Consider the following 24,055-nt stretch of genomic DNA (forward strand, 5'->3'; position numbering starts at 1 on the left):
TACTGGCCAGTGCTTTTTCAGTATGTTTCGAATTGTTTCCCATTCTTGATTAAAAGTTCCAACGAATCTCTCTGGATCCTGTTTTTTTGGGGGTATATGTCAGCAATTGTGCTCAAGGAGTTTTTTTTTTTGTTTTTTTTGCTCTATTGTAGCTATTTCTTATTATCTGCAGTATTTTACATATGGGCTCATCTCCTTCCCATTCAGGTCCTTATAATATTGGATTCTCAGTAGAGATCTTCTATAGAAGAGAATTCTCCTGATTGCCCCGTAAAGGATGGATATGGACAGGGACAAGATGGCGGAGAGGATATTACACCTCACCCTAGAGATCCTCTTCCGGCTTACTGGAGAGGTGAGAGATTCTGATGACGTCACATTACACCATTCTTATCTATGGGAATAACAGATGGACAGAACTGGAGAGGTGAGGACTCTGGAAATGTCTGGAGTGAGATTTATTACTGTGTCTCTCCATAACCAGGATTACACAGTAGTGAAGAAGACCTCTAGTGAGCGCTGTCAGGCCCCTGTGTCTGAGGGATGGGGAAGACCCCTGAGCCCAATCACGGGGCCTCCACCTCACCCCCCGATACATGAGGACATCAATGACCAGAAGATCCTAGAACTCACCTACAAGATGATTGAGCTGCTGACTGGAGAGGTGACACTGCTGGGAATTCTGGGATATTATAAAGAAACGCTATGAAGGGATCGGGGGTGACGGTATCATTGTATGTGACAGGTTCCTATAAGGTGTCAGGACGTCACCGTCTATTTCTCCATGGAGGAGTGGGAGTATTTAGAAGGACACAAAGATCTGTACAAGGACGTCATGATGGACGTTCCCCAGCCCCCCACATCACCAGGTAATAGACAGGACTAAATACACACGGCCTATAATTATCTGTATGTAAGGAATGAATTCAGTCCCTGTATGTGTCTCCTCCAGGTCTATCCAGTAAGAGGACAACACCAGAGAGATGTCCCCGTCCTCTTCTCCCACAGGACTGTAAACAAGAAGACCCCGATGTTCCTCAGGATGTGTTTCCTCCAGTTCTATCCAGTAAGAGATATCTACTCATGTACTTTCTGCACTAATTTTGTGTTTACATTTTTAGACTTTCTGCTCTGGGTTTTTTTCAGCTGTATTTTCTTTGCTTCTGCTTCTTCTGCTGTTTGTTTCTAGTGCCTTCTCTATGTTGTTATGAAGGCAACTCAACAACCTACAGAGGGTTCATGAATACCCTGTTTCCCATAAAATATGACCTACACCGCAAAAAAGACCTAGCATGATTTTATGGGATTTTTGGAGAATGCTTGAAATATAAGCCCTACTCCATAAATAAGCTCTAGTTACACTCAGATCCAGCATTAGGAGGAGTCAAACGGCACAATTTCTCAGAACCCCCACTCTCTTAGTGACCCCATCAGTTGTATTCTAAGGTTGAGGATCTTTGATGACTTCAAAGTCATGTGACATGATGTAATCAAAGGTCTCTTAATTGCATTAGTCTAAACTGAACAGGACACAGGCTGGCATTAGGGGAAAGGGAGAGCAAACTAGACAATTTTACAGTGCCCCCATTCTCCTAGCGGCCCCAGTGTTTATATGCCAATTATAGGACTGCTTAAGGACCTTTTTGGCATCACATCATGTGACCAAAGGTCTGTTAATTATAGAAGTCTAAAGCTGAAGAGGAGACAGGCTTGTCTGTGTGTGTTCACGCCAATTATAACCAGCTTTGCCAAAATGGGCAGAGTTACAGCCGCACACTGAAATGCAAAAGGTTTCAACTACCAAATAAGATGTAAAATAATTATTGCTTTAGAGAATGTGAACTACTGGCAAACTACCCTGGAAGGAATGGAGACCCCTACAGAAGGACATTTGACACCTAGACCCTGATTCATCAAAGCAAATATGTCAGAATTCTGGAGGTTTCACCACAATTTTAACCAGCTTTGCCAAAATGGGCAGAGCTTGGTCAGAAGAAGGGTGTGATGTCACCGCTTCTCTAATTTATAACAAACTGCGGCGTTCCCTATGCCAGAAATCTCACTCCAGTCCCTGACATCATTTTTCAGTTTCCATCACTGGTCTTGATGAATTGGAGCCCTAATGTTTATCTGAAGGAAATATTGTTAGGGTGAACTCTTACAAAGTTCCATAAGTTGCCTACTGCCTGATTCTAATTGGTGTGAATCGAGTGCATGCTTGAAAAATGAGATCAGACACATAGTCCGATATTCATCTTTCCTCGACCAAGGTCAGCCCAGAAACTGCTTTATTTTAACTGAAGCATGCCCCGATATAACTCTGGAAAGGGGATGTCCAGTTGTGTTCATTGGTCAGTGGGTTGAACAATGTTTTAGTCCATGAGCTGATTGGTGGGCGTCATCGTAGGGGGGTCTATGTCATCTGGGGCCATCTTGGTGATGCTGATGGGCGGGTCTATGATGTCATCGGGGACCATCTTGGTTACCTCTGAAGACTGACTGGCTTATGTTTAGAGAATCGATTTAATTGAACACACTTCTCACAGTGTTCTATGTACAGAGGTTAATTAAGTATTTCATCTTATGGCTCTCCTCAACAGTCCCCCCTAAATACTTTATTAACCTTCGAATGCTAATACGTGCTGCTAATGTCAGTGAGGGAATATAGAAACAGTGAGATACAGGGGATAAAGAGGCGTCAATATGCAATTATATATATCCAATTCATTCCCAAAGATTAAATATTCAAACTCTGTATTTTAAATAGCTTTTTGGTAGCTTAAATCAATATGATATACCCTAAAACAGATTGAATATTTCACTTGTATAACATGTACCCACTGTATCAATATAATAATAATAATAAGGCCAGGTAAAGTCATGAGGAGATCTTGTCCAATCACAGACCCTCCACTGTCCAATTCACCCTCAGGCTAATAAAAATAAACGCATATTTGTCAAACACTTAGCTTGAAAGAATCCCAATTTGTTTCTCCCCTCTTCACAATGGCAGACAGGGGTTCATCAGGGGCATCCCCAGGTGAGGACCGATAGTGAAGCCAGTTTCCTAGCCTGTTCAAAATAGCTGCTAATCCCCAGATACTGTAAGAACTCTATAATGACCTCTGCTATAGAACATGCACTTTTACTACTTTTAGGAACTCCATTTTTACATACCACCAGCATCATGAGTTTTTCAGCAGTAACGTTTTCAATACTGGATATGTTTCAGAGTAAGCCTGAAAAGAAATTCTCACAGCACGCACAATCTCATATAAACCATGTGTAGGTTTATATGACTAATATGCAATCTCTGGAGCAGTAGAGCGGATGAGGGGGGTGTTTCTACGAGGTCTTTACAATTTTTCTACTTTATTAGGCACATGACTTACAAAACTGGCTGTTTCTTGTCCACCACTACACTTATAACGGGTTTTGTCACGTGTTCATAGGTTACCTGGGCCATTATTGAATAGAGAACTCATGGGGAGAAAGATTACCGCCCTTTATCCACAGACCTTCCTCAGTCATCTGGCTCTCTGTGTCTCACACTCCGTTCCTTGCTGAATCGCTTGTTCCTGTAAGGATTTAAGAACACGACGAGTCACAAATGTACCACCGAGGTATGGTACTGGTCTGCATTGGTAAAGAACTCTCAACTCTAGACTCGTTCACTGCTTCTTTGTTGTCTGCACCTATGCGAGCATCTCCTCCAGCTCTATCAGTCACTGGCTCCTTTGATAACAGGAGAGCCTCCACCTGGGCTCATACGCACTCTACGGTCTTTATAGGTTTATCACCTCACACTTGAAAAGATCTGCTGCCTATATCCACTGTTGACTATCTTACCCCTTTCTGCTCTACAAACCACAGCGATCGTAAATCTTCATCTCATTCTCCTATTCCAAAGTGAGAGGAGCGAGTGGTTCGATTTTTATTACCTCATGTTGCGTAACCTCAGCATATCCAGTGTAGAATCAACCAGCATATTGGTATCTGGATCCATCTACGGAAAAACTCAAAATCTGCATTAGCAATGGGCTCATCTGAGACATGTTCAAAACCTGACAATTCTTGTTACATTGGAGCAATCATGAGATATATGTGTGTCTGCTGTACCCTCCGTTACTGATAAAAATTATAAAAACAACTTAATAGAAAAACTCAATCGATGAACAAATTAAAACCTTAAAAATAGGTGTGACTTTCCACATCATCTCCCCCCCCCCCCTTTTTTAATCCATTATCCAAAGCATAATTAGATTCACCAGATAATTAGCAAGAAGAGCAGAGCAAATCGTATAGGCAATTGTGTGATAACAAAACCATTAAAATATAACTTTTAATATGTCACTAAAAAAATTAAAACACACACAACATATAGAATTAGTTGCATAGCAGCCAATGTATAGGACAGTAGAATATGGAGAGACACTTGTTAGACAAATATCACAGTGACTTCTCCATCCAGTTCCACAGATGAGAAAAAGCCACAAAAGGTGGAAAAAACACCAATGGTTACAATCAAATGCCAATTGTTATGAATAATAAATACCAAAGACCATGCTGTCCAAAAACAGGTGGGGGGTAATGTTTCAGCCTCACAGTACCCCTTAATGGCAACACCCTGACCTTAAACCCTTGGCCACTATCCCCTGATGATTATATGAATTATGAAACATGCCGGGAGGTCCAGGAGCATATAAGGCCAGAGTGTTGCCATTAAGGGGTACTGTGAGGCTGAAAAATTGCCCCCCCCCCCCCCCGCCTGTTTTTGAACAACACGGTCTTTGGTATTTATTATTCATAACCATTGGCATTTATTTATTGTAACCATTAGTGTTTTTTCCACCTTTTGTGGCTTTTTCTCATCTGTGGAACTAATGGAGAGGTCACTGTGATATTTCTCTAGCAAGTGCCTCTCCATATTCTACTGTCCTTAAATAGGTTGCTATGCAACTAATTATATATGTTGTGTGTGTTTTAATTTTTTAGTGATATATATTAAAAGTTATATTTTAATGGTTTTGTTGTCACACAATTGCCTATACGATTTGCTCTGCTTTTCTTGCTAATGTTTATCTGCACAGACTGCAAGACCCTGTTACCTGCTTTGGTTACAAAGCCTAAGGATAGGCCATCAATGTTATAGTCCCGGACAACCCTATTAAATATCCGGCATCTGTCTAACTATTTGATTTTCGTCTTCGAAAAAAAACCTCTTTGAAATTGTCTATGTTGTGGATCAATGTCACGGAGATGTTTGCAGGTTATTCAACTGTCATGGCAGCGTCACTATCTGTGGAAACTACACTCTGCCTGCTAACTTCTCTGATGTTTGTGAGCAGCGCAGGGAGATGCAGGCGTCTAACCACAGGCTTAAACAGGCTAGCAAGAGTTAAGGCTGCTTTACATGGTACGACCGATTGTGCGATTTGACAATCGATCGTACCCGCCCCCGTCCTTTTTGCGTCACGGGCAAATCACTGCCCGTGTCGCACAAAGTCAGTAACCCCCGTCACACATACTTACCTCTCGTGCGACCTCGCTGTGGGCGGCGAACGTCCACTTCCTGGAGTGGGAGGGACGTTCGGCGTCACAGTGACGTCACACGGCCGCCGGCCAATAGAAGCGGAGGGGCGGAGATGAGCAGGATGTCCGGCCAATAGAAGCGGAGGGGCGGAGATGAGCAGGATGTAAACATCCCGCCCACCTCCTTCCTTCCACATAGAGCCGGCGGCGGCCGCGGGAGGCAGGTGAGCTGCTCATCGTTCCCGTGGTGTCACACGGAGCGGCGTGTGCTACCACGGAAACGATGATCAACTAAATTAAACGATATTATGGAACCTAGCGAGCAGTACACGATTCACGATTTGTGAGCGATACTGCGTCGCTAGGAGGTGTCACACAGGCCGGCATCGCCAGCGATGCCGGATGTGCGTCACAAAAACCGTGACCCCGACGATCTATCGCACGATAGATTGTCTGGTGTAAAGCAGCCTTTAATCTCTGCTGGGCTACTTGCTAGTGTTTTTGGTCACATGCTGTGGGAAGCCAGTATCATTCTCTCCCCTCCTGTATATCCTGGCTGGACTATTCCATTAATGCCAGCTATAGTTTACCTTTACTGGTCTGGTGAGGTGTTGTGATGCAGACTAACTGGTGGTTGTTGTGCATTATTGCTGTAAGCGGTTGTAGTGTTAACCCATTGCTGTCTTCTGTTTCTGCCTTCCTGCTCTTGCTTTTCTCCTTAGTCTCTCACTGTTTATTTCTGTGAGTTTGCAATGTGTCCTGTCTTTCTTAATCTGTGTATCCATCATATCCCTGCTCCTATGGTTTAAAAAAATAAATGTACTTTCAAGATATTATCATTAAAAAATAACATTGTGTTTATTTTTAGCAGGTGACTGTATTGGGAGTTCAGATGGAATTCTAATATCTTCAGAATTTAAAACAGATGATGAAAGTATCATACATGATACATATGAAGAGCATGCTGTTGTCCCAGATATACCTCCAGTCCTTCCTCGGATATCTGATCTTTTCAAACAAGTCCAAAAGTCCGAATTATCACAGAATTGTAAGCAAAATAAAAGTTACAGGAGGGATATGGAACATGAAATGGCTCCTACAAGGAAGAAAACATTTTCATGTTCAGAATGTGGGAAATGTTTTATCAGGAAATCACAGCTTATTAGCCATCAAAGAACTCACACAGGGGAGAAGCCATTTTCATGCCCAGAATGTGGAAAATGTTTTACTTGGAAAATAACCCTTGCTAACCATCAAAAAAATCACTCTGGCGAGAAGCCATTTTCATGCTCAGAGTGTGGGAAATGTTTTATTCAGAGATCACTTCTTGTTAGACATCAGAAAATTCACACAGGGGAGAAGCCATTTTCATGTTTAGAGTGTGGGAAATGTTTTATTCAGATATTAGACCTTGTTAGACATCAGAAAATTCACACAGGGGAGAAGCCATTTTCATGTTTAGAGTGTGGGAAATGTTTTAGTCGGAGATCACATCTTGTTAGACATCAGACAAATCACACAGGGGTGAAGCCATTTTCATGTTCAGAATGTGGGAAATGTTTTATTCAGAAATCACATCTTGTTAGACATCAGACAAATCACACAGGGAAGAAGTCGTTTTCATGCCCAGAATGTGGTAAATGTTTTAGTAGGAAATTAAATCTTGTTTACCATCAAAAAAATCACACAAAATAAACAATTTTTATGTTCTGAATGTGGAAAATGTAATTTTCAGAAATCAGATCTTGTTAAACATGTGAAGAGGCCGCACAGGGAAGGAAACTTTTTCATGTTGTGAATAATTGAAATGTTTAAATTGTAAATCAAGTCTTGTCGACATCAGAAAACCAACAGAGCGGAGCAGCCATTCTTGCTTTCAGAATTTGCCAAATGTTTTTTATCATTAATCAGATCCTGTTGTTAAATGAGTCACACAGGAGAAGCCATCATGATGTACCATAATTCAAAGGGTTTTATCTAAAAATCAGCTACAATTGCTCAAGCAAGAATTTGTGAGGGAAAGAACCATTTTCTTTCTTTTTAAACGTATCGTATTTTTCGGACCATAAGATGCACCTAGGTTTTGAAGGAGGAATATAGGGAAAAAGATTGACACAAAAAAATGTGGTCATGAAGCACTGTTATGGGGGGGATCTGCTGCTGACACTGTTACGGGGATAAAATCCCCCAATTCTGTACTAATGTCCCCCATCCTGGGCCTCTTCCAGAAATATGTGTCTCCCATCGTCTTGTCTATGTCCTTCATCCTGGTATATATGTTACCCATCTTTATCCCATCCTGGTATATATGACCCTTGTCCTAGTATATATGTCCCTTGTCCAAGTATATATGTCCCCATCCTTGTATATATGGCCCTCATCTTGGGCCCATTCTGGTATATATTTCCCCCATCACGCTGCACACATAAGATGATGCAGCATGTGCAGCTGCACACATCATGTTACAGACACCGGTGCACGGTGTACTCGTCTGATGCTGGCAAGTGACTTCAGCATGTAAGCAGCGCATGACATTACTGCCATGCGCCCCCAGTTACACGCGGACATCAGCTGCCGGAATATTCACTGCTCCCCACACCCGGGATTATGGGCTTGGGGAGCAGTGAATATTCATTCTCTAATAGTAGACACATGTGATCGTCCAGCCACAGCAGAAAGCCGGCAGCTGAGTGATCATGTGTACCCAATATTTAACCCCTTCACCCCCGGCCACTAAAACACCCTAATGACCGGGCCATTTTTTGCAATTCTGACCAGTGTCACTTTGACAGGTTATAACTCTGGAACGCTTCAACGGATCCTGGCGATTCTGAGATTGTTTTTTCGTGACATATTGTACTTCCTGACAGTGGTAAATTTAGGCCGATATTTTTTGCGTTTATTTGTGAAAATTTAGGAAATTTTGCAAAAATTTTGAAAATTTCGCAATTTTCAAACTTTGAAAATTTATGCCTATAAATCTGAGAAATGTCACACAAAATAGTTACTAAATAACATTTCCCACTTGTCTACTTTACATCAGTGCAATTTTCGAAACAAAATTTTTTTTCGTTAGAAAGTTAGAAGGGGTCAAAGTTAATCAGCAATTTCTAATTTTTCCAACAAAATTTACAAAAGAATTTTTTTTAGGGACCACATCACATTTGAGGTGACTTTGAGAGGCCGAGGTGACAGAAAATACCCAAAAGTGACCCCATTCTAAAATCTGCACCCCTCACTCTGCTCAAAACCACATCCAAGAAGTTTATTAACCCTTTAGGTGCTTCACAGCAACCAAAGCAATGTGGAAGGAAAAAATTAAAATTTTACTTTTTAACACAAAAATGTTACTTTAGCCATAAAATTTTAATTTTCACAAGGGAGAATAGAGAAAGTGCACTCTACAATTTATTGTGCATTTTCTCCTGAGTCCGCTGATACCCCATATGTGGTAAAAATCAATTGTTTGGGCGCACGGCAGAGTTCGAAAGGGAAGGAGCGCCATTTGAATTTTTGAACACAAAATTAGCTGCACTCATTAGCAGACGCCATGTCGGGTTTGAAGACCCCCTGAGGTGCCTAAACAATTGAGCTACCCCACAAGTGACCCCATTTTGGAAACTAGAGCCCTCAAATAATTTTTCTAGATGTTTGGTGAGCACTTTGAACCTCTGGGGGCTTCACAGAAGTTTATAACGTTGAGCCGTGAAAAGAAGAAAAAAAATTTTACCACAAAACTGTTGTTTCAACGAGGTAGCTTTTTTTTTTCACAAGGGTATCAGGAAAAAATGCACCATAAAATGTATTGTGCATTTTCTCCTGAGTACGCAGATACCCTATATGTGGTGGAAATCAAATGTTTGGGTACACGGCAGGGCTCGGAAGGCAAGGAGCGCCATTTGAATTTTTGACTGCAAAATTAGCTGCACTCATTAGCGGACGCCATGTCGGGTTTGAAGACCCCCTGAGGTGCCTAAACAATGGAGCTACCCCACAAGTGACCCCATTTTGGAAACTAGAGCCCTCAAATAATTTTTCTAGATGTTTGGTAAGCACTTTGAACCCCTGGGGGCTTCACAGAAGTTTATAACGTTGAGTCGTGAAAATAAAATAAAAATTTTTTACCACGAAACTGTTGCTTCAACTAAGTTGCTTTTTTTTTCACAAGGGTATTAGGAAAAAATGCACCATAAAATGTATTGTGCATTTTCTCCTGAGTACGCAGATACCCCAGATGTGGTGGAAATCAAATGTTTGGGTACACGGCAGGGCTCGGAAGGCAAGGAGCGCCATTTGAATTTTTGACTGCAAAATTAGCTGCACTCATTAGCGGACGCCATGTCGGGTTTGAAGACCCCCCTGAGGTGCCTAAATAATGGAGCTACCCCACAAGTGACCCCATTTTGGAAACTAGAGCCCTCAAATAATTTTTCTAGATGTTTGGTGAGCACATTGAACCCCTGGGGGTTTCACAGAAGTTTATAACATTGAGCCGTGAAAAGAGAAAAATTTTTTTTTACCACAAAACTGTTGCTTCAACTAGGTAGCTTTTTTTTCATAAGGGTATCAGTAAAAATGCACCATAAAATGTATTGTGCATTTTCTCCTGAGTACGCAGATACCTCATATGTGATGGAAAGTAATAGTTTGTGCGCATGGCGGGGCTCAGAAGAGAAAGAGCACCATTTGACAGAAAAATTGGTTGGAATCATTAGCTGACGTTGCATTTGGAGACCTCCTGAGGTGCCTAAACAATGGAGCTCCCCCACAAGTGACCCCATTTTGGAAACTAGACGCCTCAAGGAATTTATCTAGATGTTTAGCGAGCCCCAAGGGGCTCCACACAAGTTGATAATGTTGAGCCATGAATACAATTTTTTTTTTTCACCACAAAACTGTTACTTGAACCACGTAGCTTTTTTTTTTCACAAGGGTATCAGGAAAAAATGTAACATAAAACGTATTGTGCAATTTCTCCTGAGTACGACGATACCTCATATATGGTGGAAAGTAATTGTTTGGGCGCATGGTAGGGCTCAGAAGAGAAAGCGCACCATTTGACAGCAAAATTGGTTGGAATCATTAGCGGACGCCATGTCATGTTTGGAGACCCCCTATGGTGCCTAAACAGTGGAGCTCCCTCACAAGTGACCCCATCCCCTCAAGGAAATTATCTAGATGTTTGGTGAGCCCCTTACACCCCCAGGGGCTCCACAGAAGTTGATAACATTGAACCGTGAAATTTATTTTTTTTAACCACAAAATTTTTGCATCAACCAGGTAGCTTTTTTTTTTTACAAGGGTATCAGGAAAAACTGCATCATAAAACGTATTGTGCAATTTTTCCTGAGTACGCAGATACCTCATATGTGGTGGAAATAAATTGTTTGGGCGCATGGTGGGGCTCAGAAGAAAACGAACGCCATTTGACTTTTCAAACGCACAGACGCGGTGCACTGATCGACCGCTACAGGACGCACATTCGGATGGGATACAAAAAGCGTCGGTGATACGGAAAAAAAGAAAAAGTCACGCCAAAAATTGAGTAGGGATGCCGATCCGTTATGTGCATCCCTGATCAGTGCTCGGCGGGACGCACGGACAGATGCGATACAAAAAGCGTCGCGGATACGGAAAAAAGTCACGCCAAAAATTGAGCAGGGATGCAGATTTGTTATGTGCATCCCTGATCAGCGCTCGGCGGGACGCACGGACAGATGCGATACAAAAAGCGTCGCGGATACGGAAAAAAGTCACTCAAAAAAATTGAGCAGGGATGCAGATCCGTTATGTGCATCCCTGATCAGCGCTCGGCGGGACGCACGGATGGATGCGATACAAAAAGCGTCGGGGATACGGAAAAAAGTCACGCCAAAAATTGAGCAGGGATGCAGATCCGTTATCTGCATCCCTGATCAGCGATTGGCGGGACGCACGGACAGATGCGATACAAAACGCGTTGGGTTACGGGAAAAAGTCACGCCAAAAATTGACCACGGATGCAGATCCATTATCTGCATCCGTGATCAGTGCTCGGCGGGACGCACGGACAGATGAGGTGTAAAAATGGACAGGATACAGGGAAAAAAAAAAAAAAAGTTATACTCACAGTACCCAGAGGAGTAGCAGGAGGAACAGAAGGCAAGCGAGATAGACAGCTGTACAGGAGCCACAGGCAGGACGTTGGACAGATCAGCAGAAGACCCAGGAAGGACCCAGAGATGGAGGCAGATGTGATCGGGCCAGTGAAGAAATCGGACGACCCAGTGAAGGCAGGTAAGAGGACGTCAAGGGGAGGGGGGAGAGCAGAGGGGGGCGCGGGAGAGCAGAGGGGGGGGGCGGGAGAGCAGAGGGGGATACCGGAGAAGCAAAGAAGGAAGGAAGGAAGCAGAATAGAGATGACAAAGGAGGCAGGCAGATCGCAGGGGGAGCAGATTAAGATGTCGGGGGGCAGATCGGGGCGTGGGGGGGGCAGACCGCGGGGGGCACGGGCAGGGGCCATAACGGGAGCGCGCACGGGCTGCAAGGGGAGTGGAATACTCACCTGGAGCAGGCGCAGAAGCGGTGACATTAGCGGCGGTAGCGGTGGCGTGGTACCACAAGTACCAGCCACTCCACGCTGCAGACATGTTGGGGGAGGCTCCCCAGACCAGCACAGGCCTGGGGAGGGCGGCCACCTGCAGATCAGACCGCCCCACTGCACACTGATTGGAGCGATTGCGCGTCATAGCACGATCGCTCCAATCAGTGCTGCAGGGGCTGGGGGCGGCATGTTTGAGATCCACCTATGATCTGCTGTAGCTGCTACAGCATCTCATAGCTGGATCTCATAGTATTGCACTAATTCGGGCATTATTTTTGCCGAAATCAGTGCGAATGATGTGGTTGGCGGTTCAGCTTTGAACAGCCAATCACATCGATCGTCGATGGGGGTTGGCGATGCCACCCCCCCCTGGGGTCAAGCAAAGGTCCCCTGCTGTAAGAAACAGCAGGGGACATCATTTGAAAGCCGTTGCTATGGCCACGGCAATCAAATGAACTTTAGGCAGTAAAATTACGTCCCTGGTCGTTAAGTCACGTTAAAATAAGACGTAATTTTACTGCCCGCGGTCGTGAAGGGGTTAAGAGAATGAAGATTCACTGCTCCCCATGCTAATAATGATGCCCATCTTTTGGTTGGCGCTGGCTTCATTGCCTAGAGGTGGGCGGGATTATGGCGTGGGGAGCAGTGAATATTCATTTTCTCTACTAATAATAAAATCCTCATAGGGGTTTGTTATAAGACACCAAATATAACAAAAACCACTGAAAATGTATTATTGAAACAAATAGACCAAGCAGCAAAACCCCATTATGAGCGACTTCAACTACCCCGATATAGACTGGGACACTCAAACCTGCGTATCTCAGAAAGGAAACCGGTTTCTGTCAGTAACCAAGGATAATTATTTGTCACAACTTGTGCCGGGCCCAACTAGAGGGACAGCCCTTCTGGACTTAATGTTCAGCCCTTCATGCTGATGACCTGGCCTCGTATTTCACAGAGAAAATAGAAAACATCCGCCGGGAGATCAGCTCCCAGCCACCAAGTGTTGTGAATCCCATCCCTCCCCACATCCCATCCAACTCACTTTCCACATTTGACCCAGTCACAGAGGAGGAAGTCTTCAGGCTCCTCTTTTCTTCTCGTGCCACCACTTGCCCTACTGATCCCTTTCCCTCACACCTACTCCAGTCCCTCTCTCCGGTTGTCAATACTCACCTAACTAAAATCTTCAAACTCTCTCTTTCTCTCTTCTGGTATCTTCCCCTCCTCCCTCAAACACTCTATCATTACTCCATTATTAAAAAAAACTTTCTCTTGATCCATCCTGCACAGCAACTACAGACCAATCTCCAATCTCCCCTTCATCTCCAAACTCTTGGAGCGCCTGGTCTATTCTCGCCTCACCTGCTACCTTTCCACTCACTTTCTTCTAGATCCTTTACAGTCTGGCTTCCGCCCTTTACACTCATCAGAAACTGCCCTTGTCAAAGTGACCAATGACCTATTGATAGCAAAACAACGGTGACCACTCTCTGCTTATCCTTTTTGACCTCTCTGCCGCCTTCGACACTGTTGACCACCATCTCCTTCTCTCTATGCGCCATTCTATCGGCCTAAAGGACACTGTTCTTTCCTGGCTCTCTTCCTATCTTTCTGGCTGCTCATTCAGTGTATCATTTGTTGGCTCCACATCTTCTCCTCTTCCTCTCACTGTTGGGGTCCCTCAAGGTTCAGTCCTTGGCCCTCTTCTTTTCTCCCTCTACACTGCCCCAATTGGTATGACCATCGGCAGATTTGGCTTTCAGTACCATCTTTATGCTAATGACACACTGTAAAAACATTAAAATTAATACATCTAGTTATCAAACACTTGATAATAGGACATGTTATATATGTTCACAGTTCTGTTTATATTGGAGGGCATAGTTTATTGATAACACTATTTAAATTAATACCAAGGTATCTGTTTTGAATATCTGTACTGAATATAGATAGATGCTGACATAGCATGGAATATATATATTCTTTGCAAACTGCTAGTGAGTGACACCATGTGTATAGTAGGATCTCCTTAAATAGTCCTTATGAGCAGCTGCATTGGACATATATACCATGACACTTCTCGGGGGGAGAGCAGAGAGAGAGGGGGATCGTGCCTGCAGAAGGACACATGTCGAGGCTGCTCTCTCACACATGGCATGCTTTCCTTGGATCCATTCACCCAAGACGAAGCAAGATGTGACTGCTCTCTCTCTCTGACTCAAGAAAAGATGAATGAATATTTCTATTGATTAGTATGGACAAATTGAACTCTTTTACGTAAGCTAACAAGAATATTATTTTTCTTTCCTGTAACTGAACTGCAACTTTATAATTTGGCAACCATTTTATTAGATATAAAATACATTTATTTTTTACACATTTTGAAGTCCATTTTTCATGCGTCTTATCATGTATTTGAAGAAAAATATATTTGAGTATATTTTTAACACACACAGCTATACACCTCATCCCCTAAGCTCACCCCAGCTGTACTACAGAACACAAGTGACTGCCTGACTGCAGTTTGCAACATCATGTCTGCTCTCTATCTGAAACTTGACCTTTCCAAAACTGAACTTCTTTTCCCTCCGTCTTCCAACCTTCCTAAACCTTTCATCTCCTTCTCTGTGTGTGGCACAACGATATGTCCTAGGCAGCAGGCCCGCTGTCTGGGTGTTATACTTGACACTAATCATTCCTTCACCTCCCACATACAATCTATTGCCCGCTCCTGCCACTTGCACCTCAAGAACATCTTTAGAATCCGCCTCTTTCTCATAGTGGAAACGACAAAAACCCTCACCGTGGCTCTGATCCACTCTCGCCTTGACTACTGTAACACTCTATTAATTAGTCTCCCCCTACCTAGACTCTCTCCTCTACAGTCCATCCTTAATGCAGCATCCAGGGTCACCTATCTGGCTAACCGCTATGCGGATTCCTCTGCTCTGTTCCAGTCATTGCACTGGCTGCCCATATATCACAGGATCCAATTCAAACTGTTTGTTCTCACCCACAAAGCTCTCCACAGTGCGGCACCCCCCTACATCTCCGCCCTCATCTCTGTCTAGCACCCCACACGTTCTCTACGCTCTGCAAATGACTTTCTACTAACATCCACACTAATTCAAACCTCCCATCTTCGCCGAATTGATTGGGACAATAGCCTCAAAAATAGGAGCAGGGAAAATAAATGGGAAATTTTTAAATCAGTATTAAACACCCACTGCAAGCTAGCCATACCCTACATAAATAAAAGGGCTAGGAACAGGAGAAAACAAATGTGGCTAAATAAGGTTGCAAAAGTGGCAATAAATAATAAGAACAAGGCATTCAAGAAGCTAAAACAAGAAGGCAGCGAAGAAGCATTAAAAAGTTATAGAGAAAAAAATAAAATGTGTAAAAAACAAATACATTTAGCAAAAGTGGAAACTGACTCATTGCTAAGGAAAGCAAAACAAATCCCAAACTATTCTTTAATTGTATAAACAGTAAAATGATTAAAATTGATGATGTTGGCCCTTTAAAGAACAATGAGGGTAAAATCATAGAGAACGATGTGGGAAAATGTTTTAAATACTTTTTTTCTCAACTGTGTTCACACAGGAAAACTGATTTGGGGAAATGCAGAGGGATAATGTAAACACCCCATTAAGAATTACCTGCCTAACCCAGGAAGAAGTGCAGAACCGCCTTAGTAACATTAAAATTGACAAATCACCAGGCCCTGATGGCATTCACCCTCGGGTATTAAGGGAGTTAAGTAATGTGATAGACAGGCCTCTATTCCTTATATTTAAAGACTCTATAGAAGCTGGGTCTGTTCCACTGGATTGGCGGCTAGCAAATGTGGTACCAATATTCAAAAAAAGGGTGTAAAAGGGAACCTGGAAACTTTAGGCCGGTAAGCTTAACATCTGTTGTCGGTAAAATGTTTGAAGCGTTTTTAAGGGATACTATTATGGAATGTCTCAATGTTAATAATTGTTTAACTCTATATCAACATGGATTTATGAAGGATCGCTCCTGTCAAACTAACCTGATCAGCTTCTATGAGGATGTAAGCTCTCACATGGACCGAGGAGAATCATTGGATGTCATTTATCTCGACTTCAGTAAAGCATTTGACACTGTCCCACATAAAAGACTGATAAGTAAAATGAGAAAACTTGGGCTCTGGGAAAATGTGTGTAGATGGGTAGGTAGCTGGCTTAGTGATAGAAAACAAAGAGTAGTAAATAATGGCGCATACTCAGATTGGGCCAGGATTACTAGTGTGGTACCACAGGGTTCTGTATTGGGCCCTCTACTATTTAATATATTTATTAATGATCTGGTGGATGGTTTACAGAGTAAAATATCAGTATTTGCAGATGATACAAAACTATGTAAGGTAGTTAACACAAAGGAGGACAGTTTGCAACTACAGATGGATTTGAGTAAATTGGAGAATTGGGCTGAAAAATGGCAAATGAGGCTTAACACTGATAAGGGTAAGGTTATGCACATGGGAAGGAGAAACAGATGCTACGATTACTTACTAAATAGAAAACAGCTGGGGAAATCAGACATGAAAAAAGACTTAGGCATCTTAGTCAATAAGAAGTTAAATTGGAGTGCCCAGTGTCAGGCAGCAGCCACCAAAGCAAATAGGGTGATGGGATGCATTAGAAGAGGTCTGGGGGCACGAGATGAAAACATAGTTCCCCCTCTGTACAAATCACTCGTCAGACCACACTTGGAGTATTGTGTGCAATTTTGGGCGCCAGTGCTCAAGAAAGACATTACTGAACTTGAAAGGGTTCAAAGGCGGGCTACTAAAATAATAAATGGAGTTGGTGCATTACAATACCCAGAAAGGTTATCAAAATTAGGTCTATTTACTCTAGAAAAGAGAAGACTTAGGGGAGACCTAATAAATATGTACAAGTATATCAGAGGGCAATGCAGAGATCTCTCCCATGATCTGTTTGTACCAAGGACTGTGACAAGAACAAGGGGGAATTCTCTTCAATTGCACGAAAGAAAATTTCTACATCAGCATAGAAGAGGGTTCTTCACGGTAAGAGCAGTGAGGCTCTGGAACTCTCTTCCTGGGGAAGTGGTGATGGCCAACTCACTGAATGAATTTAAGAGAGGAATGGATGCTTTTCTTGAAAACAACAGTATAGAAGGTTATGAATAGCATAATATTACAGGTAGATAGTTGACCCAGCTTAGGAGTCGGGAAAGAATATTTTTCCCTATGAAGAAAATTGGCTCTTACTCTGTGGGTTTTTACCTTCCCCTGGTTCAACACTGGAGAACAGCGACACTAAAATAGGCTGAACTAGATGGACATAAGGTCTTCCTTCAGCCTTACAAACTATGTTCCTATGTTTGATGACTTCAGAGTCATGTGACATGATGTAAACAAAGGTCTCTTAATTGCAGGAGTCTAAATGAATTTAATAGAAGACAGACTGGCATTAGGGGAAAGGGAGAGCAAACTAACCCATTCTCTTAGCGGTCCCAGTGTTTATATGCTGATTATAGGACTGCTTAAGGACCTTTTTGACATCACATCATGTGACCAAAGGTCTGTTAATTATAGAAGTCTATAGCTGAAGAGGAGACAGGCTGGTGTGTGTGTGTGTGTGTGTGTATGTTCACACCATTTTTAACCAGCTTTGCCAAAATGGGCAGAATTACAGCCGCACACTGAAATGCAAAAGTTTTCAACTAAAGAAGATGTAATAAAATTATTGCTTTAGAGAATGTGAACTACTGGCAAACTACCCTGGAAGGAATGGAGACACCTACAGAAGGAGATTTGACACCTAGACCCTGATTTATCAGAGCAATTATGGCAGAATTCTAGCATAAATCACTTCAAAAGTTCTCAAAACCTTTTGTGCAATACAGAGGTGTGAAAAAAAATTGTGCGACTTTTGGAGGTGTCCCGCGAATTTTAACCAGCTTTTGCCAAAATGAGCAGAGCTGGGCCATAAGAAGGGTGTGATGTCACCGCTTCTCTAATTCATAACAAACTGCGGCGTTCCCTATGCCAGAAATTTCACTCCAGTCCCTAACATCATGTTTCAGTGTACATCGCCGGTCTTGATGAATTGGAGCCCTAATGTTTATTTGTACAGACCCCAAGACCCTGCTACCTGCTTTGGTTACAAAGCCTAAGGATTGGTCATCAGCGTTATAGTCCCGGACAACCCTATTAAATATCCGGCATCTGACTGTAACTATATTTTATTTTCGCCTTTCAAAATATTTTTTTTTTCTAATTGTCTATGTTGTGGATCAATGTTACCTGTTTTTGCAGGTTTTGCCAACTGTCATGGTGACGTCAGGATTTGTGGAAATGATAGATTCTGGTACTCTGCATGTTAACTTATCTGATATCTGTGAGCAGCGCAGGGAGACGCAGGTGTCAAACCACAGACTTGGACAGGCTAGCAAGAGTTATTCTCGGCTGGGCTGCTTGTCTTTGATCACATACTGTGGAGGAGAAAGTATCCTCTTCTGTATATGCTGGCTGGACTATTCCATTAATGCCAACTATAGGTTACCTATACTTGACTGGTCAGATGTTGTGATTCAGACTTACCGGTGGTTGTGCATTATTGCTGTAAGCTGTTGTGGTGTTAACCCTTGTATTTTTGTTGCCTTCTTGCTCTTGCTTTTCTCCTTAGTCTCTCACTGTTTATTTCTGTGAGTTTGCAATGTGTCCCGTCTGTCTTAATCTGTGTTTCCCATCTGTCTTAATCTGTGTTTCCATCATATTCCTGCCCTGTCTTTATCTGGTGGATAACAGATTAGATCTGGTCAGGAGAATAGTAAGGCATGGGACTCTCCATCTTCAGGGGTAACCCAATCGTTAGGAATACCTTAGGGTCCACTAGTGTGAGGGACCGTATACGAGCCCCCTGTCCTTCATTATCCTGCAGTCACATTGTGGCAATCAATGAGATTATTTACTGTAGCACATTCCAGAGAACTGGAGCAATAAATGCGAGATTAGAATTAACAAAGATGTAACTCTTAGGCTGCTTTCACACTTGCGTTCATCGCAATCCGCCACTATGGAAAATAGCGCAGTTCATTAACGATCTGTGTTATTTTCCATAGACTTGTATTGACGACGCACTGTGACACAAGTGCATTGCATCTGCTGGCCATCGCTGAGTCGGTATTTTGACTGAGCGCCAGGCGGAGGGAACGCAGCATGTAGCGTTTTTGGTGTTGTCAAAACAAGGCACCTTGGCGGATTCTGTTGGAATCCGCCAAGGTGTCTAATGATTGACTATGGTGGCGGATTCCGCCGCAATGCGCTAAGCGGCGGAATCCGCTGATGGATTCCGTCACGTTCTACTGAGCATGCTCAGCATGTCCAGCAGAACGATCTAAATCATTTAAAATCACTCCTGGTCTCGCTCAGTCGGTCTCTGTCTGTCAGTCTCTCTCTCTCGGTCTCTATCTCTCTCTGTCGGTCGGTCTCTCTCTCATCCCCTCTCTTATACTCACCGACACGGCGCTGCACAGCTGTCACACTGCTCTGGCGGCTTCGCCTGCTTTTAAAAATGCCGGCCGCTCATTATTCCATCTCATATTCACTGCTTCCCCCACCCACCGGCGCCTATGATTGGTTGCTGTCAGACGCGCCCCCACGCTGAGAGACAGCTGTCTCACTGCAACCAATCACAGCCGCTGGTGGGCGTGTCTATATCATGCAGTACAATAAATAAATAATTAAACAAAACGGCGTGCGGTCCCCCCCAATTTTGATACCAGCCAAGATAAAGCCACACCACTGAATGCTGGTATTCTCAGGATGGGAAGCCAAACGTTATGGGGAGCCCCCAGCCTAAAACTATAAGCCAGCAGCCGCCCGGAATTACCGCATCCATTAGATGCGACAGTCCCGGGACTCTACCTGGCTCATTCCTAATTGACCTGGTGCGGTGGTAATCGGGGTAATAAGGAGTTAATGGCAGCCCATAGCTGCCACAAAGTCCTAGGTTAATCATGGCAGGCATCTATGAGACACCCCCAAGATTAACCTGTAAGTGGAAGTAAATAAACACATACACCTGAAAAAATCCTTTATTTGGAATAAAAGACAAAAAAAACCCTCTTCTACCACTTTATTAATCCCCCAAATACCGCTCCAGGCCCGACATAATCCATATGAGGTCCCACGACGCTTTCAGCTTTGCTACATCAGAAGCTGACAGGATCGGTAGCAGAACACCGCTGCTCTCTGTGAGCTCCACGCACTAACTGAAGTGAATCACGCTGTCAGCGGGGATGTCACTGAGGTAGTGTCGGGGTGTGTGCGGTGATGATGGGGGTGGTAGTGCCTGTGTGTGTGCGGTGATGATGGGGGAGGTAGTGCCGCCAGTGTGTGCAGTGATGATGGGGGCGGTAGTGCCGGTGTGTGTGCGGTGATGATGGGGGCGGTAGTGCCGGTGTGTGCGGTTATGATGGGGGCGGTAGTGCCGCTGATGGATTCCTGCGAAATAACTCATCCGTTGGGTCCGTTAGCAACACAAAAATTGACGGATGCGTTGTTTCGACACAGCAACAGACCTGGCGGATGAGACACAATGCAAGTGTGAAAGCAGCCTAAGGCTATGTGCACAAATTGCGTAATTACATGCAGTTTCGCTGCGATCTGCACCACAGCGTAACTGCATGTGCCCTGCATCCCCAGCATAATCTATGAAGATTATGCAGGAACCGTGCGCACGTGGCGTTTTAGAGCGCAGCGCTTCGGCTTCTGCCCGAAGCGCGCGTTCTAAGAAGTGACATGTCACTTCTTTCCTGCACTTTGCCTGCAGGTCCCGCTCTGTCTATGGGAGGAGCTGCAGGCAGAGCGCATGGAATCGGCTTTTTTTTCACTACGGACTGTTTCTGCAGCGATTTGAAGTGCATGTGTGCTGTTCAGATCGCTGCAGAAATTTCTGCAGGGCTAGTACGCAACGTGCGCACATAGCCTTAGATGTCGAAATTGGACAACAGATTCAGAATAAATTTTATCCTAATTTTAATTTCTGATGTTATGGTTTAAAAACATAAATGTAATTTCAAGATAATATCATTAAGAAATAACAACTGTTTATTGTTAGCAGATGACTGTATTGGGAGTTCCGATGGAAATCTAATATCTACAGAATTTAAAACAGATGATCAAAGTATCACACATGATACATATGAAAAGTATGCTGTTGTCCTTCCTCGGAAAGCTTTACCATATGATCTTTTCAAACAAGTCCAAAAGTCTGATTTATCACAGAATTTTAAGCAAAATGACAGTTACAGAAGGGATGTGGAACATGTAACGGCTCCTACAAGGAAGAAACCATTTTCATGTTCAAAATGTGGGAAATGTTTTATTCTGAAATCAGACCTTGTTAGACATCAGAATATTCACACAGGGGAGAAGCCATTTTCATGCCCAGAATGTGGAAAGTGTTTTACTCGGAAAATAACCCTTGCTAATCATCAAAATATTCACACAGGTGAGAAGCCATTTTCATGTTCAGAGTGTGGGAAATGTTTTATTCGGAAATCGGATCTTGTTATGCATCAAAAAATTCACACAGGGGAGAAGCCATTTTCATGTTCAGGGTGTGGGAAATGTTTTATTCGGAAATCGGCCCTTGTTGAGCATCAAAGAATTCACACAGGGGTGAAGCCATTTTCATGTTCAGAGTGTGGGAAATGTTTGATTCGGAAATCGGATCTTGTTGAGCATCAAAAAATTCACACAGGGGAAAAGCCATTTTCATGTTCAGAATGTGGGAAATGTTTTATTCAGAAATGGAATCTTGTTGAGCATCAAAAAATTCACACAGGGGAGAAGCCATTTTCATGCCCAGAATGTGGAAAATGTTTTACTCGGAAAATAACCCTTACTAATCATCAAAAAAATCACACAGGGGAGAAGCCATTTTCATGTTCAGAGTGTGAGAAATGTTTTATTCGGAAATCGGATCTTGTTGAGCATCAAAGAACTCACACAGGGGTGAAGCCATTTTCATGTTCAGAGTGTGGGAAATGTTTGATTCGGAAATCAGATCTTGCTGAGCATCAAAGAATTCACACAGGGGAGAAGCCATTTTCATGTTCAGAGTGTGGGAAATGTTTTATTCAAAAATGGAATCTTGTTGAGCATCAAAAAATTCACACAGGGGAGAAGCCATTTTCATGTTCAGAGTGTGGGAAATGTTTTATTCGTAAAAAGGATCTTGTTGAGCATCAAAGAATTCACACAGGGGAGAAGCTATTTTCATGTTCAGAGTGTGGGAAATGTTTTATTCGTAAAAAGGATCTTGTTGAGCATCAAAGAACTCACACAGGGGAGAAGCCATTTTCATGTTCAGAATGTGGGAAATGTTTTATTCGGAAATCAGACCTTGTTAGACATCAGAAAATTCACACAGGGGAATTTTCATGCCCAGAATGTGGAAAATGTTTTACTCAGAAATCAGATCTTGTTGAGCATCAAAAAAATCACACAGGGGAGAAGCCATTTTCATGTTCAGAGTGTGGGAAATGTTTTATTCGGAAATCGGATCTTGTTATGCATCAAAAAATTCACACAGGGGAGAAGCCATTTTCATGTTCAGAGTGTGGGAAATGTTTTATTCGTAAAAAGGATCTTGTTGAGCATCAAAGAACACACACAGGGGAGAAGCCATTTTCATGTTCAGAATGTGGGAAATGTTTTATTCGGAAATCAGATCATGTTGAGCATCAAAGAATTCACACAGGGGAGAAGCCATTTTCATGCCCAGAATGTGGAAAATGTTTTACTCAGAAAATAACCCTTACTAATCATCAAAAAAATCACACAGGGGAGAAGCCATTTTCATGTTCAGAGTGTGGGAAATGTTTGATTCGGAAATCAGATCTTGTTGAGCATCAAAGAATTCACACAGGGGAGAAGCCATTTTCATGTTCAGAATGTGGGAAATGTTTTATTCGGAAATCAAACCTTGTTAGACATCAGAAAATTCACACAGGGGAGAAGCCATTTTCATGCCTAGAATGTGGAAAATGTTTTATTCAGAAATCAGATCTTGTTGAGCATCAAAGAATTCACACAGGGGTGAATCCATTTTCATGTTCAGAATCTGGGAAATGTTTTATTCGGAAATCAGATATTGTTGAGCATCAAACATCTCACACAGGGTAGAAGCCATTTTCATGTTCAGGGTGTGGGAAATGTTTTACTCAGAAATCACATCTTATTGAACACCAAAACACTCACACAGAAGAGAAGTAATATTCTTGTTCAGAGTGTGGGAAATATTTTACTCAGAAATCATATTTTAATAACCATCAAAGATCTCACACAGGGGAGAAGCCATTTTCATACCCAAAATGTGGTAAATGTTTTATTACGAAGTCATGTCTTGTTTACCATCGAAAATATTAGATAATTCACTAATCTCAGTTTACCCACTGCTTTATTTACTAAAAAGTGCAGTATATCAGAGTGTATATAATTGCATTTCAAGACCTGTTTTGTTAATAAATGCTTGTAAAATATATATACTTCATGGCTATCTTTATTATTTAGATGTGATGATTTTTCCTCAGAACCTCTGGAGTTGAGGCAGAGCTGTAGACATTTCAAACAAAAATAGTGAGGGGATGTCACAGAGGTGTCATGGTCGGCAGACAATCCAGTAGCAGCAAGTGTTAGAAATTCCCAGAGATTGGCAGCACGTGTTGTTTACTGACAGTTTTCTGTTTCTGAAGCAGCGGACTCTATGACCCTGGGAAACTTAGTTTTTCCCCTCAGTTGCCAGCCTCTGATTTCCTATATAAACCTCACCCTGTGGTGCTTTGGGTACAGTTTATAGTTGTTCCTGGTTGTGGTCTGCAGTGGTAGTCTCCTCTTGTTGTTCCAGAGACTTCTGTGGTAGCTGC

The 24,055-nt window shown here is 42.8% G+C and overlaps 1 protein-coding gene across 2 annotated transcripts; it reads left to right on the top strand.

The window, feature by feature from the left end:
* The first annotated feature begins 211 nt into the window (after positions 1–211).
* On the top strand, positions 212–23,516 carry LOC142262374 (uncharacterized). Of its 2 annotated transcripts, XM_075332171.1 has the most exons (6): positions 212–355; positions 485–869; positions 953–1,066; positions 6,401–6,922; positions 20,746–20,763; positions 21,523–23,516. In XM_075332171.1, exons 2-6 carry the CDS (start codon positions 785–787, stop codon positions 23,313–23,315), a joined length of 2,532 nt encoding a protein of 843 aa, XP_075188286.1. In that variant the 5' UTR covers positions 212–355; positions 485–784; the 3' UTR covers positions 23,316–23,516. The 2 variants fall into 2 exon arrangements, 1 of the variants encoding a protein (XP_075188286.1); XR_012729777.1 differs by lacking the exons at positions 212–355; positions 485–869; positions 6,401–6,922; positions 20,746–20,763; positions 21,523–23,516 and adding an exon at positions 3,453–4,260 and having other exon boundaries at positions 981–1,066.
* The last annotated feature ends 539 nt before the right edge of the window (positions 23,517–24,055 follow it).

This window comes from Anomaloglossus baeobatrachus, unplaced genomic scaffold, assembly GCF_048569485.1.
Source record: "Anomaloglossus baeobatrachus isolate aAnoBae1 unplaced genomic scaffold, aAnoBae1.hap1 Scaffold_2449, whole genome shotgun sequence".
NCBI lineage: Eukaryota > Metazoa > Chordata > Amphibia > Anura > Aromobatidae > Anomaloglossus > Anomaloglossus baeobatrachus.